Source organism: Pseudopodoces humilis, chromosome 2 (genome assembly GCF_049639895.1).
Source record: "Pseudopodoces humilis isolate 2021_Gansu_Grassland_sample_001 chromosome 2, ASM4963989v1, whole genome shotgun sequence".
In the NCBI taxonomy this organism is placed as follows: domain Eukaryota; kingdom Metazoa; phylum Chordata; class Aves; order Passeriformes; family Paridae; genus Pseudopodoces; species Pseudopodoces humilis.
This window is the reverse complement of record NC_142201.1, coordinates 10,165,462-10,184,315: the sequence shown is the minus strand read 5'-3', so window position 1 is coordinate 10,184,315 and position 18,854 is coordinate 10,165,462. Positions and strand designations below refer to the sequence as shown.

The following is an 18,854-nucleotide window of genomic DNA, read 5'->3' as shown; positions in this document are numbered from 1 at the left end:
AGAATGGCAAAAGGGTCCTAGTATGTTCCTGTGCTGCAAGAAAGGCAAGCAAAGGCAGCCTCAGCCTTATTCACAAATTCAAGACATAAATTTCACACCCTGGGCTCTGCCACTGGAAGGCTACCTGGCCTTTTGAGTCCCAGCAGGGCAGGGGATGTAATCAGGCTGCTATTTAATTTCTTTTTTAGACGGAGAAATAACTGGTCAATGAAGGAAAGGAATAAAACATTGTGTCCATCCTTCCTCCTCTTCACTTTGGCTATCCCAAATGAAGTTGCATAGAGGGAGGAAAGATGCCTCACTAGCTCCTACCAAAGCAAGGAGCCAAGGAGGGAACAGTCAATCCTAGCAGTTTGGTTTGGTTTTGGTTTTTAAATTTTTTTTTTTTTTTCTTCTCATTCAAAGAGAAGCTCAATATCCTATTAGGAAAAGGCTAGTTTTAGCTTATGTTCTGATGACATGTTGATGCAAGGAGTTGAGGTGTGTTTGTGTACTATTTATACACCTATAACCTTCAGCCTGCTGAGTTAACCATCTGCAGTCATCACCCAACGAACAATAAAAAACAGGGTTTAATGGGGAAAGACTCTCATTGGCCAGATTGCCATATTCTGATTCCTCACACCTAACACCAGTTTAGTACTTGAATACCAAGTAAAAAAAAAAATTAAAAAATGCTGTAATTCTCAATTCTGAATTAATTTCTGATTAAAATTAATAATATTTTAAATTATTAGCTATTATGCCTGGTTACTTTTATCTTTTAAATGTCAGAAACAAAATTTTAAAATTATTTTAAAAACATTAATGGCTAAATACAAGCAAGCTATAGAATTTTGTTTTATGCTGGCACTGTAAAAAAACAAGAATTGAGAGGCTGGTATTGCTGAGTTTACCATGTACTCATGTATTAGGATGCCCTAACAGAAGCACATTAACACAAGCACTGATTAAAAGTTCCCCTAGAGCAGAAGGGTCTACACATTGATTCAGCTGTCTTTAGACAGACCTACAGTGTTTAACAAGAAAATCAGAACAGTTGGTGACTACTCACATCGAGCTGTGTTGAGATACAAAGCTGACAAAATTAATGTCTAAAGAATTTATTAAGTCTCGCACTGACCTCTCTCTTTCCCTCAAAGCAAATGAATAGAAATTTCAGCTTCATCTTCAACAGCAAGCCAAAAGACAGCCTACTTACTCTACATCTTCAGGGGACAACATCAAAATATATGTGTTTGGCACAGAAGCCTGGAAAGCATTTATTTTGAGAACTTGATATATTTCTAGGTCCTTCAGTTTAGCTAATACTGTACAGCAGAAACATAAAGCTGTTAACTCAAAAAAAAAATAGTAAATTTCCATTTTCCTTAGACTTCATGACCCCTTATTTCAAGCATGAACGTAACAGCTGATGCTGTCACATCCGAGAAACTTTGATGAAGGATTTGACACAATAGGAATTACTGGCAGACAAAGATAATTCCTCTAGGAAGGCTGGCACAGAAAAAAAACACAAAGAGAAGAAGAAAGAAAAAGAAAATAAATTCCCCCACCCCTCCTATTCCCTATTCTCTAAGACAGAGATGAATTTTTTCTAGACTTGAGGAAGAAAGGCTAGGCAAAACCTAAAAAATGAAAGTCAACAATCCGGAAGAGTAGAGCTTGTTGATGTTCATAGCATCAGGAGGACACAAATTAAGATGGACTAGCTGAGACACTGAAATTAAAATTATAGGTTAATGTCTGTAACATGACACAACACATCCATCTCATTGGATCCAGACTGGTGGGAATGGCTGTGATTACACATAGCTCAACTGCTTCTAAAGTAAGAGGCAAAAGAATCTGCAGGTCTCCATTCTCAAACTAGATATGAGATAGAGATAGGTAGAGATGCATTCTGTGAATAAGTACACTATAATTCTTTCTCTGGAACTCTGGGGCTGGAGGAGGAGAATGGCATGTTCTTATTTCTCTCCATGGATAATGTTGATCCAAAGCAACCCCACATTCTTTTTCATAAAGCATACACTCTTACATGGACCTCATCCCAACTTCATATACTCTTGTAAAAAAGTGGACAAAAATCCATTTATAAAGCAATATTTTCAATTGTTTTTCTAGTTAAGTAATTTGTTTTCAAAACATAAGACACTCAATACTATAAGACAGTGCTTGCACAGAACTGTTTCTTTCGTTAATTGAGTCTTTGCAGAGCTGAGACATTGACTATGTTGAGCTTTTCCTTTTTTTTTTAACAAACACTGGACAGAAGCCAGCACTGTATCTCTACAGGAAGACAGTGACAAACGGGAGTCCTCTATGCTGAATGACAGTACTACACAAGAGCTATATCTCTTTCCAATACATTAGTGAGTGATTGCCCTTGTTTACCATAATCTACCCTTCCCAAGCAATGACCCTTTTGCCACAATCTTAAATGAGAAAACTTAACCTCAGCTCATCTCTAAAACAATGAGCTGATGAACATTTTATGCTTCTTACAGAAAAGCAAAAGGAAAAAAAAAAAAAAAAAAAAAAGCAAGTAAAACCCCAACAGATTTTGCATTTACTTCAAAATGCAATAACTAACTGATGATGGAGATCACTGAACCAATTGTGAAGTTCTACATATATTTTCTCTGGCAGCAAAACCATTTGATGAGGACCTTACCACATGAACTCTTCACAGCAGTTCATTACCATTCACCTGTGTAAATAGGACTGCTCTAAGAACATAAACGTTAAACAAAAATTGAGTGGTAGGAGTTAAAAAAACCTACAAAAATCTGGTGGGCAGGAGGGGAGACTATCACAAAATACTTCTCCATAGAAGCAGGAGTCAACTTAGAAGGCTGATTGATTGGTTGGTTTAAATCCTGGTTTTCCCCAACCAGAAAATGAGATATTATTAATCTTAAACAGCTGTTCTCAAAATTTATACATGAAGAATGACACCAAAGTATGACTGTTTCCATTACAAAAAAACTTACAAAGTGATGCAACAGAGAATATTTTCTACCTGAGGTACAGCTCAGCTATATAAGTTAACCCATTTAAGCACCATAATGTGGCAATGTGTGCTAAAATCACAAGAGCAGCCATTTCAGGGTTTTTGTTTTCAGTTAATAACCCTGTCAAGGTTGAAGCTGGTGAGATAATCTTGTGGCAAATCTAAAATGCTTGATTTCTGAAATATATCCATTTAGTTTGGTAAAATTGTGACTTTTTTTCAGTTACTTCCAGGAAATCTATACAGCTTCGTTAGCAGTGCAGGCAGCCACAGGCACACCAATACTACAGGATTTCCCAGTCTGCAGTACCAGTGCTCTGAGGCTGTTGTTGAACAGATGTGAAATACTTGTTCTACAAAGGTAGGTATTCCTGCAAGATCAAACAGCTATTTGTTATGACTGTTAAGACCAATTTCATATTCTGTAATATGTGACACATATTTTAGACTTTGCAGGTTAATTTTTTTCTAGTTTGCTGTGGAAGATTTTTGGAAATGTACACTGTCCACAGTTAGAGGACAACAGTTAGAGGACATTTTCTTTAACGACTTCATTAACTCTAATGGAAATCTTTTAATACTCAGTAGTGACCTTATGTTCTGTGTTCTGCTTTTTCAAAGCTTCCACGGTGTAGGAGATTCCTTTCCATGATTCAAGCTTAGCTTTTGCTTGTTCAAGAACCTGCTCAGCTTCTCGTTTTGCTTCCAGCCACTGTGTTGAATCCTTCAACATCTCTTGAAGCTGCTGCCTCCGGCTTTGGAGGTATCCATGCACTTCATCCCACTGGCTCTGTATCTTCTCAACTGGTGGAACACAAAGGGAAAACAAAAGCTGAATTACTCAAAAGGTTTTTTTCCTTTTTTCTTTTTTTTTTTTTTAAATTCTGTTTTTTAAAGGAAGGAAAAAATATTTTAATATTTCTAGAACTGACCATATAAGAAAACTTCTGTACTTTTAAACTGCAATCACATAGAAGTTTAGTTCAACAAAAAAGAACAGATAAACTCTTCTGGGTCACACAGTATGGCATTATGACACACAGCATGAGTTTCAATGCATATGCAGCAAGAAATGACAGGTTCATGCCTCAAAATCCCTTATGAAATAGGACCACATTTGAGAAAAAGTGTCTGCAATAATCCTTCATTCTTAACAAACCAACACAAGGTTTAGGATTTTCTGAAGAATAAATCCTGTGGGACATGAATAATACAAGTTGAAGATTTATTATTTAAGATATAATTGATGGCTGTACTTTCTTATTTCATCGAGGCAAATATTAGCAAAATGCAAAGGCTAAACAATTTTCTCATGTGCTCATTTGAAATATAAAATAACAATGAGCTTTATCCACTACTTGAAAGAAATGTGATTTCTGGAAACTGGAATCACTAAAATCACTGAGGATAAGCATTGTCTAGCATCCAGCACCGGGCTCGTCCATAGTAGCATAGAAACACCAATAGATAGAGTTGTCCAAGCAGCTGAAGCTTGACACAATATAAACAAAAACCCCAAACTCCACAAAAAATAAAATCTGCACAGTGAATGAAGGAATAAACATTTCATTCATTAATTCATGAGATTAGTCAGAACAAAAATATGTTCTCAGTATTTTCTTGAAGACTTCTTCACTAGGTTGCAAATTCACAGGCCTTCTAGGGAAGGGAACTGAAATTCCTAGAGTAATCAGATAGCAATTGAAATATTCATTGGCTGGTAGTTCCAACACTTCACCTCTCACTGCAAGGCTGATTCCAGAATGGTGCAGCCTAAACACCTGGAAGAGAAATGCTTCAGCAGGGAAAAGAGACTTCTACCTATCAGCACTTTTCCTTCTTCCAGAAGAAAGGATAAATATCCTTCCATGAACTCAGCTGAGGTTTAGAGAAAGAAGAAAACCTTTCAGCAATCCCTGCTGAAGCCTAGGGAGAAAAACTGAGTAAGCACACTTAGCAGCCTGTTTAAGTCAAAGAAAAAGCAAAAAGAACAGAAGAAACATAACTGGAACACATAAAGCCCCATCAAGAGAACAACAAGGGTAGCCTAAGGCACAAATTCTTAAATTTAATCTGAAGCAAATCTAACCCCTCTTTTTAGGAAGCTGTATACTCATGTCACAGAACAACTCATTTCTGTGGCCTCTCTGGGCCAGGATTTCTGATGTAAGCTTTAGAGTACACCTGAAACAACAAAGAGGCTGTAGACTTCAGAAAGGGTGAATAACAGAAGTGAGCCGCTTGAGCAAAATCTCCCTGCCAGGCTACAGCACATGGCTCAAGGGCTGTGCTGGAGGCTTAAGGACAAAGTCTAAACACCTTCCACTGCGTCACTGGCAACAGCTGCCACCTATTTCTTGGCAAATCATTACTTGAGTTCCTTTCCCCTTTGAGACTTTAATATCTTCTGAGTCCTGGCATACTGGAGATTTTGCATTGTACATTGCAGACAGAAGTACAACAGCTTGTTTGTGTCAGCTGACCGTGGAAAAGAAAACATAAACTACAAAAGTCCCACCCATTTTTGTTTTATTATATGTTTCTTTGTTGATGTGGGTAGTTTGGGGTTTTTTGTTTTGTTTTGTTTTATATTTTTGGCCGGGGTGAGAAGATTAAGAAATGAACAAAAACCCTCTGCTTCAAAGGAAAGCTGGATCAACAGTTGTATCAATTTTTCATAAGAGCTGCTTTTAGTAAGAAATGCTGACATTTCTTATCACCAAAAATCAAAATATTTATAGATTAATTGGTTCCATAATGTCTCCTAAGGTTTGTCCGTAAGTAAGATATTTAGCAGTCCTCCTCCAGGGAATGTGCTTTTTGCAGCAAGACTGAGTTTCTCATCAGACAACACAGTCCTGGGATCCCATGATGACCAATTCTCCCACCCAAGAGGACAGTGAAGCTGCATAATGAAAACTGTATTCAGGATATCCCGGGAGCCCATTTACACAAGTGACTATGAATACACAAGCTCCAAACATATGAGAAACATTTCCTATTTCACTGTGAAAATATTTGGCTTAACTCACTCAATAAAATAACATATATACATACATACATACATACATACATATATATATATACATATATATATATTTCTGCTTTATTACAAACTAGAATTGAAGAGTTCAGGAAGTAGCCACTTTAAACAAAACAAAACAAAATAAAACAACCCAAAATAAATGTTTTCTTGCACTAGTGAGTGAGCAAACCCAATTAACAAAGTACTTCACTTGTAGTTAAACAAACCATGATATCTATATAATTAATCAGGCTTTTCTAATACATATATATACCAAAAAGTAAAGTACTATTTTAGATAAAATATATAAAAATATTTTATTAGATAGGTCTTTATAATGCTGACAATATAATTTAATTTAATACAACATAAAAATCCCTTCCTTACTATACATTTGCAATTTCTAAATAATGCTCCCATTTGATCAATTTTGAATAACAAAAACCCCAAGGCTCTAAAACTTAAAATAGGAGGTTCACTTCAATAATGGAAACTACAGTGTAAATCAGTGTCTCTTAAGGACTTATTTTTCTTATATTCACTATTTAGCAGGATGTTTCCCACAGAATGAAAGGTGTATACCATTTATAGATTTATGCCAAAAAATAAAGTTCAGAAAATGTAATTTGCGTGCATATTGTGTTAGAATTGATCCCAGGAACTCATGAACCCCTTCACCTGCAGCTGAGTTACTGATTGCAGATGAGTTGTTATTAAATCATGCTGGACAGTAGTAGACAATTTTTGAATTGTGAACATCATAGATGGTTTGTGCAAGGGTACTGGAACATACAAAAGGCTTTTTCTGACTGGCTACTACTGGGAATAGGTTTATAAATATATTTAAGAGTGTTTTATAAAGCAGCAGTGAGGAATCTCAGTCCAGAGTTCTTTCAGGCTGACACTCTGACCACAGCCTTTAGAAGGGCTATTTCTGCTGTCAAGACTTTATAAAATTCTTAAGGTCACAATGTCTATATATAGGACTGGGCTGGGTTTAGTGGGATAACTACATTTCTTTCCAGTGGCTAATATGGGTTTGTATTTTGGGTTTGTGCTGAACACAGAGTTGATAACACAGAGATGTTTTGTTGCTGAGCAGGGCTTGCACAGACCCAAGGCCTTTTCTGCTTTTCCTTTACTGCTTTTCCACACTGCTGAGAAGGCTGGTGTGCCTGTGAGGCTGGGAGGAGACACAGCTGGGACAGGTGACCCAAACTGATCACAGGGATATTCCAGACCGTGTGACACCATGGCTCAGTGTATGAAATGGAGGGAGAATGTTTGGAGTGGTTTGTCTTCCCAAATCACCATTACCTGTGATGGGGCCCTGCTCTCCTGGGATGGCTGAACACCTGCCCAGCCATGGGAAGCACTGAATGAATTCCTTGTTTTTCTTTGCTTGTGTGCATGGCTTTTTCTTTCCCAATAAACTGTCCTTATCTCAAAGTTTTCCAGTTTTGATCCTTCTGATTCTCTCCATGATCCTGCTGCTGGGGGAATGAGTGAGTGGCTGTGTGGGGCTTGGCTGCTGGCTGGAGTTAATGGGTTCAGCATAGGGAAAACCAATTTCTTTCAGTTTTACCACTCTTACCTGGAATGAGGAAAGCAATCCTAGAAATAAGAAGTAAAGTTCCAAACTTTCAATAGAAAGAAAAATAGAAGAACCAATGGCATGTGAAGTAATTTTTTCAGAAAAATGAATTTGCACAAGTTTTACTAAAGAAAAAAATGTTACCACTGTTTCCTACTTTAAATTTAAGGCCCTCAATTAATAATATTCAATAAATTAAAAAAAATATATATAAAACAAAAGTGGACCAAAAGCTATTGCAAGGATGAAAAAAAGAACCTAAAAGTTAAGTAAGAACACCTAATATGACTAAAAAAATAAGCTTTGTGAGAAAAAATAATGTACCTGTCCTTAATGCACTTGCCATTATAATAACTTAGTATTGAAATGAAATGCTAATCTTTTTGTTTTACATATCATCGCTGTATAAATTGTGAAAACTACACACTGGAAACACCTAGATAGATACAACACACATGGCTCCCTGTATACTGTTAATATAGCTGAAGAACAGGAATTTTAAATAATTAATAACAATAACAAAAGTCTTTTTTCCCCATAGTTGAGTAGTTTCTGAAGCACTTCAGTTTACATTGTTCATTACAGCTAAGTCCTGTGCCTTCCACATTTCAAACCCCAGTGTCTTATTTCTTAGTGTGGCATGTCCCTGTTGCATCCCATTTCCTTCCTTTCCTTCCCTGCCCTAAATTTGACAACAGCACAATACTGTAAGAATCAGTATTAACAATCATCTCAAGAAGATTTTTACTGACTGCAAAGGGGCAATCACAGTGCTGAAGCAGAAGTCCTCACTGTACTTCACCTACACAGCTTTTGTGCTTGCATACTGGAAAGTGTCCCAGCATGGCTCCAACCACTCCCAGCTCAACACTGAACTCTCTCAAATGACTCACTTAGGTAGGACATGGTGAGATTCTGCCAGCATGTAATTTCAAGGTTGCTATTTGATTTCTTTTTTCATATCTCTACTATTTCCTGGCTGATCAATAGTGATTATATACTAAAATGGACAAAAGAAATTCTGCTGAACTGAAGTTACTATAAGCAACAACAAAGCAGAATGCAACATCTAAAGTAATCAGGCACAAGACAGGTATTCTTCAATCTGGTTATCATTAATTTCATATATCGAGGAAGAAACACAGTGAAGGAGAGTGAAGGAGCCCCCTTAAGATTCAGTTTTGTTTATCAACAAAATTTTTATAAGTCTTTTTATTTTAGGGAAACAAAATAAATTATTTTTCTTTGGTAAATGTTCATGCCATTTTATCTATTAATCTTATTGACAAATATAACTTCAGTAAGAAGGTTTACTCTCTGCTGTTTAGAATATAACCACAATGGAATCAGCAGAAAAGGAGTCTGAGAAGAACCTATCAGTTAAAGGAGAAATAATATTCATGTTACTTGAACACAGATATTACATATTTAGCCTATGCAAAGATGAAAGAAGTATTTCTTCCATATCACTTTGTTAAGTCCATTGAATCTAGTACACCATCCAAAAAAGGGAATAAGTTTTTGAATAGCAACAGGATTTGTGAGGTAGAAACCCTCTACTCTCTTTGTCCAACAAATTACACAAACTACACTAATTTTGCACCATAGGAGACTTCTCAAAAACATTATTGTCAATATATTGACACTTTCCTATAAAAGCAGTTTTGTTATTGTATTTTCATAGATTTGAAGACTAAATGGACCAATCCAACCTGGTCTGCTGCGGAATGTAACCGGAGAGCAGCAGAGTTATAGACAATATTACTCCATGTTACCAAAGCTGCTGATGCACTGATTTTCAGGTTGGATTTATTTTTGTTTTAATTGCATCCCAGTATTACAGTTTCTTTTGAATGTTCTGGATAGTTAATTGTTATGTATTTCATTTTATTCATTTGCTTTTTACTAATCTATGTCTTTGTCTATATTAAGTTTAGTTTAGTTAAACATTTGCAGCTGTACAACGCTCCAGTTTTTTCAGTTCTGAGTTTTAAGCAAGCAGTTTATATGAAAGGCATGATAGAGAAGCTAGAAAATATGCAACTAAACAGAAATGTTCTAGGTTACTGCACCTTTTTAGTTTTCTCTTTCTGCCACTAATCAGTATAATATTCCACATATTAGGGATAAACAAACTGCGAGAAAAGAAATGAAAAAGTTTTTATAGGGTTACAAGACTATTCTGAAAGAACTGCAACTATGCACTAAATGCAAGACTTTCTGATTTTTTTTCAATTTTGGCTCAGTTTTCTGTAAACAACGTAAGTGGAATCACAGCTAAAATATCACTTAAACTTTGTCTTATCTTGTGCTTTCCTTACTTTGTATTATTGTATTGTTCTAGGAAAATAAGTGAAACAATTTTTTTTTTTAAACTAAGAAAGGATTTATTTAAAATTCTCCATTTGTCAATTATTCCTTTCTGTGAGTGCTCTACTTTCTCTTCTGCTGCCTTCCAGAACAGTAGGTGTCTGACTTGAGTCTTATTTTTGAAAGAGGAATCACTTTGATAAAGCCTATCATACAACATCCTTTGACAAAAGGATGCTGTCTCTGTTCTTATGAGCAATCTGAACCTGTGAGAGACTGGCCTAGGGAGAGCATTTGGATGGTAGATGCAGAGTCAAGTGAGGATAAGTTTAAAACATTTCTTTTTTAACTGCTGAAGTTCTTAAGGAGTTACAGGAGCATTTATCCCCTAAGTTTCTGCCCGCATCATAATGGATGTGGGCAGGACACAGTACCCAGCAGAGAACAGCTGGAGCCAGCCTGCTCTGGTGGTGATTTATGCTTCAGCTGTCCTTCATCTTTCCTTGTAGAGAAGCATTTCTCTTGACCTTTTCCAATGGCTTATCAAAGTCATACTTCTTAAACAATGACCTTAGAAACTTATGGCAAAACTTTACTGTATATATGAAAAAAAAAAATGTTATCTAAGACATTTTATACATCAGTGGTCAATAAAGTGATAAGAGGATTTAGGCAATAAACCCCTAATTAATAGTGGGGTGGCAACATAGAATATCTACCCTAATGTGAAGTCTGCCATTTATGCCAGTAAGATGTCAGATGTTGCTTTTATGCACCATTAATATGTGAAGGTATTTATACAAATATGAGTCCTTATCATAAAGTATCATAACACATAATTACAGATTTTTTTAAAGCCTATTCTTACAGAGAATAAGTCAAAACAGAAAGCATATATTCAAACTAAGCTGCATTTAAACAAGTGAATAAATAATAACTGGGAAAAAGGAAAGAACTGCAGTCATCTATACTATTGTGCAATATTATAGTTTCTATGAACAAATAAAAGGTATTGCAAAGGAAACCAGGAAGAAGAAGCACTCAGAGCCTTTACGTGTCTTTGTGGGGTCATGAAGAGCAATGAAAATGCACCTGACACACCAAAGCATGAAAGTCCAGAGGGGAAGGATGTTACTTTCCCTGCCCTCTCAGAGCATCAGAAGGACAGGCAATAAAAGATTTCAACAAATTTAGATGTGTCTGGTTTTTTTTAAACACACAGAGTCATAATCTTATTTTGTAGTTTGATACTTTTGGGGGCTAATTATTTCCAACTATTGCAAGTCTGATTTAATTTTGTTTTGTTTCACTAGGGCAGAGCTTGTTTTCTTTTATCTAAAAATCACTTCCATATGTTCAAACTAATGAAGGTCACTCTGTTCCTTTGGAAGTGTCAGATCAAACAGATTGAACTGAAAACCGTCAAGTGGTTTTTGCTAAGCTCCAAGTGAATAATTCTTCAACACTGTTAAGCAAGCTTTATACCTTGCAATAGAGAGTGGGAGTTAGAGACCAGACTAAGCTGGTAGCACATATAAAGAAATTATTTTCTTACACCAAGCAAAAAGTAACTTTTGTGACCGAGCACTGAGAAGGGCATGCAAGAGTTTATTGTTTGGAAAACAGGTCCTTCAGAAAGCATTCATCAGTTTCTCAACATTTTACAGAAGTATTCGTGTATATAACATTTATCACCTCTTAAATGAAGTTTTCATGATAAGTTTTTTGCTAATTGAGAAAAGGAACAGATCATGGTATGCACAGTGTGGAAGACCATTTTCTTCACATTTTAAAATGTCATACAATCTGTAAAATTCTGATGTGAGAAATAAACACCCTAAAGAGATGTAGGGTTTTTTAGGATTTAGTATTAAATAGATAACCAATCTAAGTGTAGCTTTGTTAGAAACCTACAGAAACAAATACACAAACCTACAAATACACAAACTATGGACAAAGGAGGTGGACAGATTAGAGGATGATTTTTTGATACCCCTCTGTTGTCACCAGGTCCTTAAGAACAGGACATTCAAGGACAAATGGATTGACAAAACTAAAGTCCCACTTCTCTGGCAGAATGCACTCAGCAGTGATTCTTCCATGAGCCCAGAAGCAGGATGCACATGGACATGTCCTTAGAAGTTCTTAGAATTATCTTTTTCTACAGAAACTCTTAAATTTGGGTGATATAAAAATATAACATCTCTGTAATGTACTAACTGAAAAAAAAAAAAAAAAAGAGGGTTTCCTTGCTGGAATAATTTAATAATCTTTCAAAATGTTTGATTTATTCTCTTTCCTTTGTTGCATGTAGAAAATATGTACTGCATTATTGAATTTAGCTACTTTCTTAAATATTCATAATATAATTATGAAGACTTACATTAGATTTAGAAATGATATTTAGACTGATGGGAAGAAACCAAACTAAAGCCACAGGATTAACACTAATCTGATTAACTAGATGAGTGAATATGTGGGTAATCCAATTGTTTCTGTTTAAAATTTATAGAAAAGTTTTCAAAGAATAGAATAGAGAAAAAAGCATTCATTTCTGTATTTTTTTCATTGTAAGCTATAATTAGAGACAACTAAGTATTTTAGAATTTATCTTTGCCCAAATGTCTGTTTGTTTGGCTTTTTCCCTAGGATTTTGGTTACTCAAGAAATTAAAAGGAAAATAATGTATGGCTGTGTATCTAATTTTTGTGCATGGATGATCACTTTTGTAATAATCAACCTGACTACAAAATATTTACTTCAGAAGAAATGTCTGTGCTGGTATTTAAAAATGGGATATCAAATTAGTGATATTGTATTCTACTTTCTCTGAACATAATCAAGAATGCTATTAGCATTATTAAAGTACATCAGCTTTCATAAACTAATGCTTTCACAGACTTACTGATGCAAAAACATAATGGTAGGTTGGGTAGTTTAAGTCCTGAAATGTGTGAAGTTCATTACCTACCTAATGAGGCATATAGACAGTGAAATTGTGAATTCTTAGTACCACATAACTTTGTGTTCTATCATACATTCATATTTACACTGCATATTCCTAATGTCATCAGCCTACTACCTCCTACTGAGTTTGGGCTGAGACTTGCTTTCCAAATATATCTGCATTTGTTATTCTGTACACTGATTTGCTTTGGCTTTGATTTAATAGATCCAGCTCTAAGTGTAGGAGCAAGACTTTGGGAGTTGTTAAGAGAATTAAAATAACTAGGAAATTAAAATTGACTTAATAATTCAGCTATCAGGCTCCAAGTTACTGAAGCAAAGTTTTGCAGACTGTTTATATTTCTATTTTCTTCCACAAAAAAAAAATAAAAACAAACAAACTCCAAAGAGGCACAGAATATCATGGTTCTTTTCCTATGCCTCTTCTGGCACTACCAAATCTCTCCACCTCCACAGCACACAAGTCTCTCCAAGGTCAGCTGGGAGACACCTCCAGAGCTTCACTACAACACAACAGTGGTAGAAAATTGGGTGCTGGTAACAGTACTGAGCTTAGCTCAGTATCCAAAAAAAGCCATGCACGCATCAGGAGGAAAATAGCAGTGGGCCAAATCAAAACCATGCCAGCTTTGACTTTTATATTTCTTTTGAAGGCAAAGAAAACTTCCAAATGAGCAAGAACTGATTTGAAAGGAAAGAATATTCAAAGAATAGTACTTTGAAAATATTTCTATATTCAGCTTCAAGCATAAATTTCAGGTGCTTTGTACTGTTAACAGTACATCTGAACTGAGTTAACAATTTTTTTATTTCACAAGAGAAACTGAAAACTGTATAAATTAATTTTATTTACAAATTACCAGTTTCTTAATCATAGACTCATAGAATGGCTTCAGTTGGAGGAGACCTCTAATGATCACCTACTTCCAACCTTCCTGCTATGGGCAGGGAAACTTCCAGGTTGCTCACAGCAACCCCCCAGTCTGGCCTTGAACACTACCAGGAATGGGGAATCTGTAATTTCTCTGGGCAACCTGCTCCAGTGCCCCACCACCCTCACAGTAAAGAATTTCCTCCTAATATCCAATCTAAACCTGCCCTCTTTCAGTTTAAAGCCATTCCCAATGTTCCATCACTACTGCCCGAACAGAAAGTCCATCTGCAGATCCCAAAGGTGGCAGTGGGGACACCCCAGGAGCCTTCTCTTCTCCAGGATGACCAATCCCAGCTCTCAGACTCTTTTCCTAGAGAGGTGCTCCAGCCCTCATGGTCTCCTCTGTACCTGCTTGAACAAAACCTTGTCTGTCTTGTACTGGGGACAACACACAGCCACAGCTGGCTGCAGCACTTAACAGTGCAGTGAAATACCAGATATACAGCTTCACCCATGATATATTTTCTGGGACAGCTGACTATAGATTCCAGCACAGACAGAGGCTTACAGACTCAAAAGTCAAGTTTACACAATAGATAATGAATTGTCCTGGTGATTTGGGTAAAATAATTCTCTTACAATAATCTTCCTGAGAGAAGAAAAACGTCAGATATCAAAAGAGTGAACATCTAAAAATCTACCTTCTTTTTCTTTTTTTGCTTGCATTTACAATCACAGACTTAGATAAATTGCACCAATTTTGAACTATTTCCAAAGATTCCTTGGGGCTCCTGCTTCTTCAGATTGACATTTCTACAATTTGTGGAACTGTTCCACTCTGTCATCCCTCCCACACTTGCACCAATTTTTTAAGTACTCCACAAGCTGCTGTCAGTCTGATACTGGTTAATCCATATTTTTTTATGCAAAGAAAGACAATATCAGCTTCCTAACACTTGAAATTCTTAATTTCAACTTTGTTGAAGTATAAAACAGTGAAGTAGCTAAATTTCACACTTAAAATGGATAATGCACTTCAAAGTAAATACCTGACAGAGTCAACTAAGGAAGTAACATATACAGCAGAAGAAAAGAGATATCTCTTCTGAAAATTCCATAACATTTAAACATTTTGAGTGTTCTCTGTCAATTACATTGCTTCTATTTTTTTTAATTAATTGTTGATTAAAAAATGTGGGTCCTATCACAAAAATGCTGTTACTTGAATGTAAAAGGAGCACAACTCAGCAAGCATAGGAGTGTGCCCGAAAAAAACCAAACAAGGCTTTTTATTTTCCTATTCTGAATATAAAGGACTAGTTCTCCAGGTCACATAAGCTATGGTCACAGCACATAAGCTATGGAGCCTGGCCTAACCCTAACCCTAAATAGATACATAAATAGCAGTAAAAATCCCCAATCAGCAATGTATCTGTCATCTTAGTGAAATATTCTATCTAATAAATGAAAAAATATATAAAATAATGTATCAATTGCATCAATCCTAAGAAAAGGAAAGACACCATAACTTGCCTTTTACTATTTGGTTTCTTTTGTTTGAGGTGTTGTGTTTGTTCTGAGGTGTTTTGTTTCCTTTTAATTAGACATCAGCACATTGTTCACGTTTTTATGGTACTCCAACACAGATCAAAACATTGGTGGGACACAGTGAACTGAACTTAATCCACTTTAGGCAAACACTCCAAAGTCACTATTCTGATATGGCTTAAAGTCAGCAAATTTTGAGCCTAACACACTGCACAGGTTTGGACTGGACATTGGAAAGCATTTCTTTACTGAGAGGGAGGCCAGAGAGTGGGAGAGGCTTCCTGAAGAGGTGGTGAATGCCTGTTGGCATTTAACGGGCATTTGGAAAATACCCTGAAAAAGTGCTTTAACATTTGATCAGCTCTGAAGTGGTCAAGTAGAAGGACTAGGTGGTCACTGTAGGTCCTTTCTGACTGAAACAGTCTATTCTGTTCTATTCTGTATTTTACTGTGCTTTCAGGAAACTACATAAAATGGAGCAAAGAGAATTATCCAACAAACAGATGCAACCATTATTTTTGCCATCCTAATATAATGCTGCAATGAAGAAAGCCAAGTGTCAAAAGCACAGGAATTCAGAGAGCCTGTAACGAATATTCTGCAAAATTATTACATCCCTTCCTCTGAAATACAGCACTCATTTCTAAACTTAAGATGATAAAGCAGACATAAACACAGTCTGACACTTCCAGCAAAAATTTCCATAGCATAGGCGTTTGCTCGACTATACACAACTTCCCGCCCAATTAAAACATAACAAAATAGATCTTTTTCCTAAATATTCCCTTTTAAGCTCTAAGTTTCACCAAGCCCAAATGCCACCACTTTCTCACCACATATCAGAGTACTCATTATCCACCCTCCTTTGCTGTTACTTGGCGAGGGATAGTCCTCTGTTGAGTCATTCTCTCACCTGTCATGGAATTGCTGATAAAAATGATGAAATAGAAGCAGCTAGTCTCCAGAACTGTTTTGGTTTTTCTCCTTCCCTCCCTTTTTTGGTATGATAAAGGCTGAAACGCTGTTACCCACCAAACACAGACTGAAAAACCTCAGAGTCACCATTTGGTCCTGAAACCATTAATAAACTTAAATTCTTTGAATTATCTACAGTATTTCAAAAGTCACCATAGTGATGATTTGTACGCATAACAGAATCCAATCACCAGCTGGTGCAACAATTCACCAGAGTCTTAGGACCTTTTTCACACTGACTAAGCCAGTATTTACACAGGTTGGACTTGCAAAGGAGCTTTGGGACTTCTGCAAAACACTGAGTTTGTTATCGGTTTATTCCTGACTCAAGGAAAACTCAAATTGTGATAAATTTATATCAAGGATAGCCAAAGTAAAATCCTTAGGCCAAACATACTCCAGGATGCTCAGCTAGATTTTCTGAGATCAACTGCATGTTCCAATCTATGTTCTTTATGTATTGCATCCATTTTAGGAAAAGAGATGGGACGCAGTGTACATCAAGCCCTGATATTTTCTTGGTATGGCTGATTATGTGGCATCTAAATTTAGCTTGTAATCTCTGCTGAGCAGGTCCTCTGTTTCCTGTTTGCCCTCTAATTGCTACAGAAAATTATGGTCTGATATAAATGAATATATACTGTTCTGACACAGTTTGTAAAGTAACTGTGGACATTAAATGTTGTCCATTTATCTGTCGGTGGATAAATAATTTGATCACATTCTCAAAATTTCATATCTGAACAATTCCTTTTTATTTCCATTTATTTTCATTTTGACTAATGTGTTGTAGCACGAGCATAGCTCATCTGTTTGTATCATCATGAATAAGATAAAAATAAAATGGATATTTTTACTGCTAACATGTCTGCTTCTAGTTAAATTGAAAATGTGCTGTGCATGCTACTATTTCTAACACCGTACTGCCTTGAAACAGGGACCAAAACAGCAAACACTAAGGTTTGTTAGATTCAAACAAAATAGGCGGAAAATATCTAGTCTTCTGAAGAGATGACAGAGAAAGGCTGGGATAGGAGATGCTAGCTCACCTTAACTAGATAGAGACCTGAACACATGAAATGACAGACTTTTCTGGGACTATAAAGAAAGTCTGTAGCAGATCTGGAAATTAAATTGAATTCATTCTAACTTCTAGTGATGCAAGAAGTTTGCTCTAACTGTATTTTCATTGATATCTAAAGATAAAAACAAACAAACAAAAAACCCCATATACTATCAAACAACTGACCTGAGGCATAGGAGTGATGCTTTAAGTTTTAGCTTTCATATTTTTAATATTTTGTGCTGCCTAGGTGTGGTATTGTTATGCAACACCTAGGTGTGCAGTTTTGAGTTTCATATTAAGTGTTAGTGAACTCTCTTCACTGAGTAGGTAGACAAAACAATTCCTTTTCTAGCTTGATGCCAAAGACAATTTTACAAGTTTCAGGCCCAAAAGCATAAACAGTAGACTGAATAGAAAAAATAAAGATGGGACTTCATAACCTGAAGCTGCAATTGGATGATTAACCCAAATATGCAGATGGACCAAAACTTATAAAAATGTGAGACCTTGTGACCAGTTGTCCATTTTGTGGCCGTTTTTAGGTTCATCTTTTCAGGTGTAGCCCTGGCCAGAATCTTGTACTGCCCAAGGTGTATCCTTTAAGGCCTTTCAATAAATACCTACTTTATTTTTATCTCTGTCTAGCTTCCATTCTATGCTTTCAGGGCATCAGTTGTAAGTCAGTGTTTAGTGTTTGGCAGGGAACTTCCTCTGTGAAGAAAAATTGAGAATGGCAAGTGTTGCTTGAATATAATCATATATTGCAAGGAAAGAACTGACAATTTCTACTTTGTTGTGGCAGCCCACCTTACCAAAAAGGTCTTGACTTTTCACCGTGTGTATAAGAGATTCTCAGGTTATCCTGGAATATTTTGTTATCCTTACCTTGCCTGTTTTTCACTGATTAAAATTACAGACACAACTAAATTATTCCCTAGTCCATGTGTTTATTTTTGCATTTGGGTGGCAGGTCCTGTTCCAGCTTCATGAAAGCAGTAATATTGTTCCCTGGCTTTGCTTTCAAGGATGAAGCACTTCCATCGCTTTCCATCTGAGACTTCACTGACAAGTCATTATGTATAGGGAACTACCAGAGCACAGCATCTTCACTGTTGATGGCAATTATTTACATTACTCCTTTTAACATTGCAAATTGACTGATTCTTTCCAGTATCAAAGAGAATATCTACTACACAAGTCAATGGAACATGCTTTTACCTCTCCTGACAAGATGCAATAAAACATCTTTAGCATTTATTAATTTCAGTTTTTAAAGTATTTTATATAAATGCTAATTAACATTTGCAAAAACGAGAATGAATTAAATTTTGAAATGCAATGTAATCAAAGCCAGATTTTTTTCTGTAACACTGTAAATAGGAAACCTCACATTAGATACTATTAAATATATTGAAATCTCTAAAACACATCAGTAATTGCTTTCCCGAAGAACTATATATTCTTGGTAGTTTTGGTCAA

General features: G+C 36.0%; 1 protein-coding gene across 9 annotated transcripts in view; it reads right to left on the bottom strand.

Annotated features, from left to right (window-relative positions):
• DMD (dystrophin) overlaps positions 1–18,854 on the bottom strand; it is a 1,137,330-nt gene that overhangs the window by 257,133 nt on the left and 861,343 nt on the right. For all 9 annotated transcript variants that reach the window (XM_088068904.1, XM_088068916.1, XM_088068923.1 and 6 more), the window contains one exon: positions 3,609–3,820. In XM_088068904.1, coding sequence (XP_087925030.1) covers positions 3,609–3,820 — 212 coding nt within the window. The remainder of the gene's footprint in view (positions 1–3,608; positions 3,821–18,854) is intronic.